The 14,188-nt window shown below is 39.6% G+C and overlaps 1 protein-coding gene across 1 annotated transcript in view; it reads right to left on the bottom strand.

The window, feature by feature from the left end:
• GUCY1B1 (guanylate cyclase 1 soluble subunit beta 1) overlaps positions 1 to 14,188 on the bottom strand; it is a 46,927-nt gene that overhangs the window by 22,494 nt on the left and 10,245 nt on the right. Inside the window, exons 3-4 of the mRNA XM_063336112.1 lie at positions 6,509 to 6,609; positions 5,371 to 5,489 (exon numbers count right to left, since the gene is read on the bottom strand). Of these exons, the coding sequence (XP_063192182.1) occupies positions 5,371 to 5,489; positions 6,509 to 6,609 (220 nt within the window). The remainder of the gene's footprint in view (positions 1 to 5,370; positions 5,490 to 6,508; positions 6,610 to 14,188) is intronic.

Here is a 14,188-nt window from a genome sequence, read left to right as displayed (position 1 = left end):
GCACCAGGCTTTGCATATTGTTTTCTGCCAGCACAAGGAGAAATGAGGTGAAAATATTTTGAGTGTGCTGTCCAAGCCATTCTCCACTTTTCATGAGCATATGTCTATCATCAAATTTGTGGAAGCATACTGAACTTGATTTCATGTGGGCTGTGGAGTGCTCAAACAGCTGCCTCTTCTCCTGGGAGGCCTCCAGAGGAAATGACTCTTAGAAATGAATTCCGTAGGATGCACTCAGCCTGGAACTTCCTCCTTCATTTTTTCAGTTTGTTTCAAATTCATGTTTTTGTTGCTATATCAACACCTTCAAATTAAAACTTGAAGAAGCAACAATCTGGGAGTCAATTCATTCCAGCTGTTAGCAGGCATTCAATTGCAAAAAACATAATGCCTGAAGGCAAATTCTGTAAGAATTTTGCAGGGTTTGAGACAATGAAATTGGAAGAGCCTGCTTTGAAAAAATCTGAGTAAGAAAAGAGCGAGAGAGCTAACTGACTCTGAGGGAGTGCCCCACAATCTCCTTAACTGAGTGCGGAATTGCTCTTTCAGTAGATATGCCCCAGAACCAGCTGGGATATATTGAAATTTGGGAAGAAAACTCTTAAGGAGATACATGGGAAAAGATGATAATCTTCCAGTTACACAGTCATCAACACCTGAAGAATTTCAAAAAGAGTCGTTATGGGAAATGGCCAATGTCAAGGACAGAATTTTTATAAGATGGTTGTCTGATTATTAACATTTAATTCCGGCATAAGTGTTGCTAACAAATGGCAGTAGCCCCAGTCTACAAGACCACTTTGCCACCCTACTACCCCATTACTGACTTTGTCCAAGCAGTGTCACAGGGAAGCCCATGTGATATGCCCTTCAGTCTTTCTAATCATCCAGACCAGAGGACTTGCCCAGGATGTATTGCAGCTGCTTTCCAGTCCCCGATGTGTCTTTTCTCCCAGCATACAGATTATGCGGTGAGCAAAGAGCTTATTGTATTCAGAACCTTGCCACGACACATAGTCAAGAAGCAGCAAAGATGGGCTTCCAGACCAAGGAGCTGAAATCACTCCCAGATCCTGTCATTTAGACATTGTCACTGTCACTCCCACTCCTGTTTTTTGTTGTGTTTAATACATTCTAAATTGATATGGCAGCTTCTGGATGAACAAATATGTCTTTCTATAGTTTGTTCACCTGCTGTGGGCCAGAGGTTCAGTCAGGTAGAGATAATAATAGGTTAAGCTCTCTCCCTGAATTGTTGGCTCCTAGGCTGCTCAAAGTTATCCCAGAGCTTGTGCTGGGACCAGAAACACTAATTCTAGAGCTTTGGGCAGCCGTCATCAGCTCCATGGTGAAACACAAAAGGATGTCCAAGCAAGAACAAGCAGTGATACTAAATAAGGCAGATCCTGGCCTGTCTAAAAGGTAAAGAGTTGTGGTTGGTACCTGAAATACAAAGATATGCTGTTCAGCTCCGTGAGGTACAGGGCATCTGGAAACTTTTCTAAAAGAGGAACTAGTCCCCTGAAATTTACTGCACTGCAATTATAAACCCATCCCTGGAAGTGTTCAAGATCAGACTGGATAAGGCTTTGAGCAGCCTGGTCTAGTGAGTGGGAGGTGTCCCTGCCCATGGCAGGGGGTTGGAACTAGATGATCTTTAAGGTCACAGAATCACAGAATCACAGAATCTTCAGAGTTGGAAGGGACCTCTAGAGATCATCTAGTCCAACTCCCCTGCTAAAGCAGGATTGCCTGGAGCACATCCCTCAGGGCTGCATCCAGGCGAGTCTTGAAAATCTCCAGAGAAGGGGACTCCACAACCTCCCTGGGCAGCCTGTTCCAGTGCTCTGTCACCCTCACTGTAAAGAAGTTTTTCCGTGTATTTGAACGGAACTTCCTATGTTCCAACTTGTGCCCGTTGCCCCTCGTCCTGTCACTGGGAACCATTGAAAAGAGTCTGGCACCATCCTCCTTCAGCCCACCCTTTAGATACTTGTATGCCATAATAAGGTCTCCCCTCAGCCTTCTCTTCTCCAGGCTAAAGAGTCCCAGCTCTCTCAGCCTTTCCTCATAAGGGAGATGCTCCATTCCCTCAATCATCTTAGTTGCCCTATGCTGGACCCACTCCAGTAGTTCCCTGTCCCTCTTGAACTGGGGAGCCCAAAACTGGATGCAGTATTCCAGCTGTGGCCTCATCAGTGCAGAGTAGAGGGGAAGAATGACCTCCTTCGACCTACTGGCCACACTCTTCCCTATGCAGCCCAGGATGCCATTGGCCTTTTTGGCAACAAGGGCACATTGTTGGCTCATGGATAATTTACTGTCTACCAGGACCCCCAGATCCTTCTCCTCAGAACTACTTCCCAGCAGGTCCACCCCTAACCTATACTGGTGCTTAGCATTCTTCCTCCCCAGGTGCAGGACCTTGCACTTGCTTTTGTTGAACCTCATTAGGTTCTTCTCTGCCCAGCTCCCCAGCCTGTCCAGGTCACGCTGGATGGCAACACAGCCCTCTGGGGTGTCAGCCACCCCTCCCAATTTGGTATCATCAGCGAACTTGCTGAGGATACACTCTGTCCCATCATCCAAGTCATTAATGAATGTACTGAAGAAAATTGGACCGAGTATTGACCCCTGGGGGACACCACTGGTTACAGGCCTCCAACTAGACTCTATGCCGCTGATCACAACCCTCTGAGTTCTGTCGCACAGCCAGGTCTCAATCCACCCCACCGTCGCCTCATCTAGCCCATACTTCCTCAGCTTCCTAATGAGGATGTTATGGGAGACAGTGTCAAAAGCCTTGCTAAAGTCAAGGTAGATGACATCTACGGCTCTCCCCTCATCCAGCCAACCCGTTATAACATCATAGAAAGCTATCAGATTGGTCAAGCATGATTTACCCTTGGTAAATCCATGTTGACCACTTCCAGTGACTTCCTGTTCTTCAACGTGTTTGGAGATGACATCCAGAATGAGTCACTCCATTACCTTCCCAGGGACAGAGGTGAGACTAACCGGTCTGTAGTTCCCTGGCTCCTCCTTCTTGCCTTTTTTAAAGGTCCCTTCCAACACAAACCATTCTATGATTCTATGATTCTATAACTAAATAGCCACGTAAATTATTCCATAAACGAGAGAACTAACTACTACTCCAGTGTTTGATTTTCATCCAGTAGAAAGCTACTGAACATAACATAAAAGGTTTTCTTATGAGTTACCTCTTTTCACGCTGCCTCTCTTTGGCACACTGTCTTTCAATATGATTTGCAATTTTTCCAGGCCTGTGTTTTTCATAGGAAGTATAAATATTAGATTTAGTTGCACTATCTGTTTCCTCTTTCATGAAGCTTGAAGTACCTGTGTTTCATCTATGACTAAACTAAATTTTCTCTGAGATGTCAAGGGAAACAGAAAATAAATATGAGATTTATTTTCATATACTTTAAAAAGCTGCAGCCCTCAATTATTTCGTATATCCTGAACTCAGTACAGATTTCAAGAAGCACCTTTTGGAACTCTAGTATGCATTTTAAGAATTTGACAAAAGTTCAGCACATTAAAACCAATCTGCAACTATTTTTGTAACAGGTATATAAATTAGTTTCCTGACCTAATCTGACTGCTGGACATTGCAAAAATAATAAATCACGCAGAACGCTGATTTTCCATCATAACAAAAACCTAAAAAGTACACTTCTGGCACAGCTACTAATACATTAGTGCTGTTAAAATGTACAGAAGTATATAATAGCCAACGTCATCTGTTAACTTTGAAATTAAACAAAGCAGCTTAAAATACTGCCATTAGAAGAACATAAATGTAAGCTCTTCACACTTTTATAGAGGTTTCCTGTGCAGTACAAATGTGTCCAGTCTTTTCATCATCACATATGGTAAGGAATGGAAAGAGAAGTATACTATATGGAAAGGGGATGAGGAAAAGGAATAGGGAAGGACTGGCCCATCCATGTGTACCCGAAGTGACGGAGCAATGGGCCAGCTACACCTTTTTTTTCCTCCTCTCCTATTCTTGCTCAACCCTAACCACAACTTCAGTACATGAGTCACCTTTAAAAATTACATTTATCTGAAGGCTTGCTTTGCGGGCAGCCTGTGAACGAAGCTATGAAATATAAAGGGTGTCACATCCCATAGTCAGACAATGGTATACAGATCACATGTGGTATGCACATGTTGGAGCATGCACATACCCTGTCTGTCTGCCCAGCAATTACAGTCCGCGGGATTTGTACAAGAAATGTGGGTTGACTACATCCAGGATACTCCAGAATAATCCAGGTTTTGGGGCAGGCAGTGAGGCACAGAAGTAAATATCCTAGAAATCCAGCAAACTCTGCACTCTGCTCCTTTCACTTATTATTGCTGGAGAGATTTTAAGGGAACAGATGACAAGAGTCTGCTAAATTTCCAGTGAAAATCAATAGAGATTTGACACAGCTTTTGGTCAATCTCACATGAAATCTTAATCAGTTCAGCGTTTTTAAACTCATTACAGCACACAGTTCTCTCTCTGATATGTATCACAAATCTTAAATCCAAAGTGTTTTTTTGAAGTGAACAATTTTCAGGTGAAAAAAAGGGAAGCCCATTTTTTCTAGAAATCACACTTTAAGAGAACTCACTAAATTTCTTCCATATTACTGAAAATTTTTTTCATTTTGTTTTGTATCACGCTGTTCTGCAGTTAGGAAAGCACAAAAATTGACCTAAACACTGCTGCTGTATCCAACCCTTAGTTCACGGATGAAGGATAATGTCTTAGAGATAAGCTGTGCATGAGCCCTAGCTCTGTACATAATGTAGAATTAGAAATAACCAGTATCTATAATTAGTCAAAGAAAACTTAGGAGAAGAAATATCATACATATCTGAAAACCACGTTTTCTGTTAGTATAAACAACTTAAGTCTTTTTACTTAGCATACACAGACAATTTGAATTGGGTTTTTTTTTCACGTCTCTTGTAGTCCATACTTGTGTTCCATATCAAAGCTCCTGTTAAAAACTTTTCTTTGCAATTTCAAATGAAATGAGATTTATGAATGCCTTTGCAACACCAGCTTACCTGCCTTCTCCTTTTTTATGAAACTGAACAGTCAAAGATGCTATGGGAAAATCACTTTATCAAATAACTGAATAATATATTAACTAAGAGGGGAAGGGAATGACAATGCCAAAACTGCTGAGCAGTAGAGAGCTCTACAGAATACAAATACTAAGGAAGAAAGTTTTCAGCCACCTCTCCACAAATAACTGGAAGATTATACAGTACAACCTATATCTGTTTGATTATCTGTTGACCATATTTCTGTCTGGTATATGAAAAAATTTGGCACAAAATTCTTACCTGCAAAAACTCTCTGACATTTGAGCCCAAGACACGTAGAATTGTATCATAGCCAGATTCTTGACAAAACACAAAAAACATCTTCCCAAACATTTGAAGAATTTCCCCAGCATTTAGATCTAGTTAAAACAGGAAAATAAGATTAAGTCCAAATGCTGCATTTCACACACTTTGCGTACTACTTTGGTCTCGCATTTGTAAATAAGAAAGACAGTACCTAAACTCTAACCAGATCCACTAGGTCAAGAATATGAGAAAAACAGGATTCAGGATCCACACAGCAAATAATGAGTATTCAATACAGGAATTTCAATACAGTCACAATTACCATTATGACTTTGCTGCATTGTTCATTTCACGCATATATAGCGTTTCAGATTTTGATACAGATAAGAAATCACTACTTAAAAATAAAGGAACTTGGTTGTTAGTAGTGCTCGCCTCAGGGGAGTTAATTCTGGTTTACAATAGCATGAAACCACATCAGCTGCTCCAATTCAACGTAACTACTACAGTCATCATAGTCTTATGGGTTCTTGTCTAATTACTGATTCAGAACAAATTCAGACTGCACTTGGGTCTCCAGATAAAATAAGGCTGATGGACACAATTCTACCTTTTAAATCCTAGACCAGAGCTGCAATGATTGAAACTGAATGTGATACAAATCAATGGCAGATGTGAAATGAGATGTGCCCATGCCACAAAGTTTTCTGTAACTCAGCATGCTTGTTCAGCAGAGACATCAAGGATTCAGCAGGCACGGGCTGCTCTAGCAGCAGTGGTTGAAACCTGGGTGTATTGGCAATGTAGTTACAGTGGTATATTGTTACTTCATGACTTCTTGTAATACAGACCGTGCTCTGTGGATAAGATATATTACTGCAGTTTAAGATGTACCTATAACTTGGAATACTTTGGAAGCAATAAAAATCACTTTAAGGAATAAAAGGAATAAAAATATCTCAGATAAATTAAAAAAAAAATCCTTTCTTCTGACATTTTAAAAAAATTCTTTGACCAATACCTTGTTTTCATTTCCTCTCTACTAAATCCTGTTTCTGTCTGCTACGTGGATTTTTTTGGGGGGTTGTTATCACTTATGTGATGAATGAGCAAAGATATCCATATTACTTACTAAGAACCTTGCTTGCAGCTGCAACCAGATCATAGGTTTTGGAATCATCATAAATTATTCTGACAAGAAACTGTCCTTCTTCATCCAGCTGTGCCTCCTTCCTAAAAAGAAAACAGAACAAAATCTTTTTGGTTGAGGGAGAAGCACCATATCAATAAATAAATTATATATTGTTTGGTATTAGTCTTTTAAATAAAATAAGTTTGTAGGTTCTACTTTTAAGAAGTTACTTAAGATAGAAAATTAGAAATAAATCTGTAGCATATCTCAGAGTCATTAAGGTACAATGCAAATATTTCATACCACATGTGTTCATAGATCATAGAATCATAGAATCGCTGAGGTTGGAAGGGACCTTTAAGATCATCGAGTCCAACCTTTAACCCACCCTGACAAAAACCACTTCTAAACCATGTCCCTAAGTACCACATCTACCTTTTTTTTAAACACCTCCAGGGATGGTGAATCCACCACCTCCCTGGGCAGCCTATTCCAATGTTTAATAACCCTTTCAGTGAAAAAATGTTTCCTAATATCCAATCTAAACCTCCCCTGACATAACTTGAACCCGTTTCCCCTCGTCCTATCACTTGTCACCAGGGAGAAGAGGTCAGCCCCCATCTCTCTACAACCTCCTTTCAGGTAGTTGTAGAGGGTGATAAGGTCTCCCCTCAGCCTCCTCTTCTCCAGGCTAAACAACCCCAGCTCCCTCAGTCGTTCCTCATAAGGTTTGTCCTCCAGACCCCTCACCAGCTTTGTAGCCCTTCTCTGGACATGCTCCAACACCTCAATGTCCTCCTTGTAGTGAGGGGCCCAAAACTGAACGCAGTACTCGAGAAATCACATTTATTTTCTCACAGCTAATTGTTCTGAAAATAACAATTAGCTGTGAGAAAATAAATGTGATTTTTCAGTACAGAGCCTCACAAAGAAGTTGCTGAACTAGTAAAGACAGAATTTGCATTCTAAAACAGGAATATCCAATAATCCAGCCCAAGATGGGCTTTTTAAACACTTTTAACACTTCTTAAGCAAGCATTTTCGTTCCTTCCAATTTTGATTACACTTTACTTACGAAAGGCACGGGATGTTTTTAGCAACCATTTGCACATATCTTCAAAGAGGAATCTAAAATCCAGATATAGGTACCTAATCAAATACCTTTTTTTCAGAATTCTGCACATGCCCAGTAGATAGAAATGCAAAAAAGGATGCTAGGATTTAGTAAGGCCTTGTGCTCGCATTGCAGGTCAGTTCTTCGTGAGTGAAATGTCACCACTTAGCTAAAGCACGATAAAAATATACATTTCTTCACTAAGGAAAACAATTCTTAACCCCAGGTTTGAGACAAGGCTCATGCACATGTCACGTGCACACTTACTACTGCTGCTAAGTAAAAAAATGAAACAAAATGTCCTTTGTTTTTCAGAATAATATATTACTCTCTTCAGCTTGAACACTGAGTCAGCAGCTTGTCCAAAAAGCAGCACAACTCTGTAGGGTACTTTTTTTCCCTGAGAGCAACAAGCTGATATCCCTATTGTGCCTTCCAACCCTTGCATTTGACAAGAGTTACTATGGGAAGCCCACAAGTGTCTTCCTGTTACCCCACGTGCTTAACACAGGAGCCAGGCCACTGGTGCTACAGTGGTGGCTGAGTCCCAGCTCTCTGGAGGAGGACAAGGAGCACTACCACGGTCAGGCAGACCTCAGGGCCCTGATGGGTCAGTTGCCCCACGTAGCTGGTCCTGCTGTGCGCAGAGCATGCCAATGGACGTGGCCACAACTCTGCCCTGTTGCAAGTGCAAGTCATATTCTGTATTTGCTCCTCATTCCCTGGCACATTCTCCTTCAGAAGAGAGATGGGGACATGCAGTGGGCACACTGGTCTCTGATGATGCCATGCTCTGTTTATTGAAGTCTTCATCTGGCAAAGAGGCACAGCCTCCTTTCTCAGTATATTTTTTATAATAGCTGTTCACCACCTTCTGTGATCTCGCCTACAATGGCTGCCTATAGAGACAGTGTGCTTTGCAGAAATAGTGACAAAAGAGGAGACATTTGTAGGTACTCATGCTCCAATTTATGTGCTTAGAATGCGTTTTGGCTCAGCAAAACTGTTATCATCATGACATGGATAGTTATCTTTGCAGGTGGAGGGTCACTGATACACAGAATCACAGAATGGTAGGGGTTGGAAGGGACCTCTGGAGATCATCTAGTCCAACCCCCCTGCCAGAGCAGGGTCACCTGGAGCAGGTTGCACAGGAACGTGTCCAGGCAGGTCTTGAATGTCTCCAGAGACGGAGACTCCACCACCTCTGTGGGCAGCCTGTTCCAGTGCTCTGCCACCCTCAAAGTAAAGAAGTTCCTCCTCATGTTTAGGTGGAACTTCCTATGCTCAAGTTTGTGCCCATTACCTCTTGTCCTGTTGCCGGGCACCATTGAAAAGAGCCTGGCCCCATCCTCCTGACACCCACCCTTTCAGTATTTATAAGCATTGATAAGATCCCCCCTCAGTCGTCTTTTTTCCAGACTAAAAAGACCCAAATCCCTCAGCCTTTCTTCATAAGAGAGATGCTGCAGTCCCCTTTCATCTAAATGCAGATTTATGCTGCAGAACATTCAGAAAGACACAAGAAAGGCAAAGAGGTAGAAAAGCCTAGAAGACAATGACTGAATCACACCTTATGTCACACCAAAATAAAAATTAGTACAGGGTGCTGTTCTTCAGAAAAAGCCTTAGAAATTAGAAAAAATATCAAAAAGGCAGATAATGAGGTAGTTTTTTTATAAAAAACTAAGCATATGTCATGCAAATCAAGACATTCATCAACTTAGGACTGGAATAATTATTTTTCTAATGTACAAATGAAGTAGAACCATGAATAAAAAATTATTTACTAGTACCATGGTAATGAAGAGCTTTTACAAGACTAGGACAGAAATGCTCCTTTAGATAAGGCTGAAATATACAGTTTAAGAACCAATAATTCTAACTGCTCTAAATCGCTAATGGTCATCAGAGGAATTATAAACCTATAAAAAGTAGATTCTAAATCTACTATGTAAAATCATACCTCCTCTTTTACATCAAAATCTTTGTCTCCATCATCATAACATGATCAACCATCAATCAAACCAAAAGTCTTTGACTGAAACTTAGATTCTGATATTCTAGAGCTGGCATAATTTATTTTAAGAATGAAATAATACAAAGTAATAATGCCTGCACAACAATTCAAGCATTTACAGTTGTAGTGGAACTATCCAGCCATATAAACAGAAACATTTTCTCTGTTACTCAAAGGGGAGAGAGGTCTGACAATTAAGTACTCTTGTTCATCTTAAAACTGCTACATGGCACATGGTACTGCTGATAAAACCTGATTCCAGTCTCATATGGTAGTACCCTATTGACCTAAATGAAATTACTTGTCATTTAATCCTCCAATTAGTAATCCTCAGTCTTTGATAAACTATTCACTTATCAATGGAAGTCTGGAATGCATTATTTTCTTCTTCCTCTTCATCTTCCTTTAATCTTGCTAATCACGTTCTTACTGCTGATCTAAAATTATATTACACTGGGTTTATATTTCAAAAATATATCTACTTTTTTTATTAGTTAATGAAGTCTTGTAACTGCTATTTGACATAGACATTTTTATACTCACTCTATGAAAAGGCATAATGAGCTAAAAACAAGCTAAGCAATTTTCCCAAAGAAATACAACAAAGCTACAAGTGAGTCGAGACTAAACATCCTATCTAATTCTACATTAAAAAGAACATAATTCTCTATTCAATGGCATGAAAAACTTTAATAAACTTAATGGTTGGGTTTTTTTCTTAAAGTCTTTGGGAACTTCCCAAAAGGAATGAAAGAATGGACACTAGCAAGCAGAAGAAAACTGCAAGAGTGTTCTCAGAGACACAAAAAGATAAAGTACAGTATTATTTTTTTCAAATAATCAATTATAATAATTTATTCATTATTTGAAGAAACAATGTAAGGAAGCAAGCAGAAATGGTATGTGTACATGCAGTCCCCTAAAACCCTCTTAATTTTCATACTCCAAAATAGTACTTTTGGTCCTCTTCCCCAGCCATTCTCTAAAACTTCAGATGAGCCTGCAGGACATCAAGTCTCACTGATTCCTGAAAACAGCTCCCATGCCACATATTCCTTCTGTTCCTAAGTAGGAGGAGAGCTGGAGTTATTAGTGGGAATGCTGTCTTGAAGCATATTAGGTCAGTCAGGGACAAGAAGGCAGGGTTTATATTTCCTAAGAACTGAACTGAAATCAATATGAGAAAAGAAAACCATCTTGATTCTTTGATTCTCATAACATGATATGTAACTGGAACTCAGCTACAGTTTGGAGGGAAGTTTGCAACGGGTGAACAAACTTTCCCACATCTCTGAAAGACACTGTGATTTCTTTAAGTCTCTCTGATCTCAGCCAAACCACAAAGGATAACACACACATCCGGAAAAGCAATGAACATCCTCAAAAATACTGCATACTTGCACAATCCAGTAGACATAGTTTCTGCGTGTGAGAATTTTCTCTATTAAAAATGTACCCAGTTTGATGATGCTGGTATCTCTTTCAAAACTTCTTACTTTTCTTTCCAGTTACATTGATTGGCACTTTTCCTGTTTCCTATTCTGTGCCAAACCATGCTTCCTTTTTTCTTATATTAATTGTCTTTAATTTACTTTGTCAAAGTTTTTCTTCAATGCCTGCAGTTTCTCTGAGCCACCACTTTTTAAAATCACCACTGGTTATTTCAGTGCCTATTCCATTTAGATTATTTTAGCTATTTTGTTTTTCTCCATTTTTCTCTAGATGCTTTGGATCACAGAGCAGCCACCTTCTCTGTAGCCTTAATGATGTATTTATCATTAAAATAACTTTATTGATAAAGTTAAACAAAAAATAGCTCTATTAGCAATCACATCTGCATTCCTTGGATATAGTTTTCTGGGGTGAAATTCACTGCTCTAAGGCTTCATTCCCCCGCAGTATTAGCAGTCCTGCTGGGCATTCCAGCAGCACAGGAAAAAGACCCAGTGCTTGTACTGCAGGCTAATACTCCAAAACAAACAAAAAGATGTCCTGCCTTTTAGTTATTTTCATTTTTAAAAGACAGAGAAAAATATATTTAAAAAATATGATTCAACAAAAGCCAATCTCATTTAGGATTTTTTTTCTAGAAAATTTGTCAAATTAAATATTTACTCCTGCAAGGGATTAATTCAAAACCATGTGGGCAAAAATCTCTTTGCTTGTCCTACAAACACGGCAAATCCCATAGCAATCTCTGATCTAAACCTGTGTCAAAAGAAAAAATGCCTTTTTTAAAGCCTGTGCTTGAAAATTATTATATTCCAGAACTTTTATTTTCCTTTCCAGCCAATTCCTTCTCCATACCTCTATGCCCTGTTGTGCTAGTACATCCCAATCATTTAGCTAGATGTTGAGCTGAAATACAGTTCGGTTAGATATTTGTTTTTGTGGATTATTGTTATTCACATTCACAGGTGATGGGGAAATGCTGCTGCAAGCTTATCCAATATGGTCAAGGCAATGTGAAAACACTCCTGTTTTTACAGAGGCCCTTGTTCTTTAGCGAGTCTACAAAATTGCAGGTTGTCTAATAAACTTGTATCAGAGAGTGTAGCATCACAGCTATCAGCACCAGAGAGGCTGACCATGATGTGACCACCAGCAGTCGAGGAAACAGGACAAAGTAATTGAAATGTATATTCAGGTGAATGGGGAATCCCTAAATTGTTTCCTCATGGCTGCAATTTTCTTACCTAACTACCTGGCCCCTACCTGGTCTATCAAACCTGCCTGCATTTACACTGTAGAACTGGTTCTACAAGAAGGGTGATATGAAGAAATATATGATAGTGTTGTGAAAACTGTTATAACTAATACTAAAAGTGAAGCTGCTTTGTTAGCTTTGTGGAGTTGCTGTGGTTGGCGGCCCATCAACTGTAATTCCTCCAGTGTGACACAGATATTTTTAAATCCATAATCTTTGAGTACCACATATGAAAACAAACCTGCATGTGTGGAACAACAAACTATGGCTCCAAACATGGGTATGTGAACTTAAAAAGACCAGTAGGCTGCAACTGTTCTCATCTGAACAGCTTCCCTCTCCTGGCCAATGGTTCATGATGCTGGGATTAGAACTGCAATATAACATGCCATCCTTAGATGCAAAGAATTTACATTTGGCTTACCATATTTCATAGAAAACTTCATAATCCATAGCTTTATGAAAAACTGTGGCATTTCCCTTGAAATGTTTTGCTGCAATCTTTATTCTCTGTTTTTGACCAGATAAAATTATGGGAGTAAATTAGCATAGCCCTAACGTTTTCTGCAGACTGTGGTGTTTGATCACAAAAGCTTTAACAGCAATAACATGTTGGTGGCTTTCTTAAGGGCTTGACTGGAAATGAGCCAAAAGCAACAAACTCTGACAAATTCCCAAGCCCTGGTTAATTCTTTGGTGAGGTAGCAGCACTATAGTAGCAAAATTTTAACTTCTCTATGGCCTTTCTTTCAAAATAACTTCTAAGTCAAATAGAACAGAATTTACAGTTAATGTCTCACAATTCTAGAGACAAGAGTGTGCTTTGCTGCCCAGTAAGTTTATGTTCAAAACATTAAAAAAGCTCTTGCCCAAGCTGACTCCTGTTGTCAGCACATGGGATGTGATATGTCATGGTTCAAAATTTACATCCTCTGTTATGCCTGTCCTAACTGCTACAGTCTGGCAGCCCTTTTTATTTACTCTAGACTAATTTTGAATGTAATCACAGAGTTATTCGAATTGTGGGAAACAAAGATTCCAGACCAAACTTTTCTTAAATGCCTTTGTTTCCCTCCAGAATGTTTATGTTACCCAGGTTAATGTGAGGAAGTTTACTTGGGAAAAAAAGAACCTTAACCGTTGCACCATGGAAAATAACACAGCCATATAGAGGCCATTTTTCACGTACAGGTTTGACCTTGAAATCAATGGAAAAATTCCTGTTGAGTAGATCAAAGCAGGATCAAATCTTAAAGCAGCCTTTTCTCCATCAGTCATGCTAACACCCCCCCAAACTGCTGTTGGTCTAGCAGCACAGAATAGCGTTACAGGTGACACTATGTGTGTACAATAGGCCCTTTGAAAATCTTTCCCATTGTGAAACTAGTTCAGTATTTGAAAACACACTATGAATGTTCAAAGGTGATGTTAATAATTCACAGAGATGGATGAAATGTTAAGTGCGGACAAACTTTTTTTGTTTTGCAGTCAGATTGGAGCATTTAAACAGAATTTGAGTAAATCATAATCAAGAAGAAGGTTGCTGCTGTCAGAACGTGGGAAGTAGCACTTGCTATCCTTTCTCTGTGGTCAGTCATAAGCTCAAATTTAAAAAAAAAAAATAGAGAAAAAGAACCCTTCCCGTTAGAGAACTTTGCATGCAGTAAAAACTGAGAAATATTGAGAAAATGTAATGGATACAAACAGGAAAAAAGGATGAAACAAGACTGCAAGGAAGGATTACTTTGTATCCTGATGATACACAGGCTTCTCTGTGATACAGCAACACGATTTTTTAGAAGCTCCTGGTATCCCTTTAACAGACCATCTAGTGTCCCA

The sequence above is a fragment of the Chroicocephalus ridibundus genome, chromosome 5 (genome assembly GCF_963924245.1).
Source record: "Chroicocephalus ridibundus chromosome 5, bChrRid1.1, whole genome shotgun sequence".
Classification (NCBI taxonomy): domain Eukaryota; kingdom Metazoa; phylum Chordata; class Aves; order Charadriiformes; family Laridae; genus Chroicocephalus; species Chroicocephalus ridibundus.
Note: the sequence above shows the minus strand (reverse complement) of the source record. Positions and strands in the feature narration are given on the sequence as shown.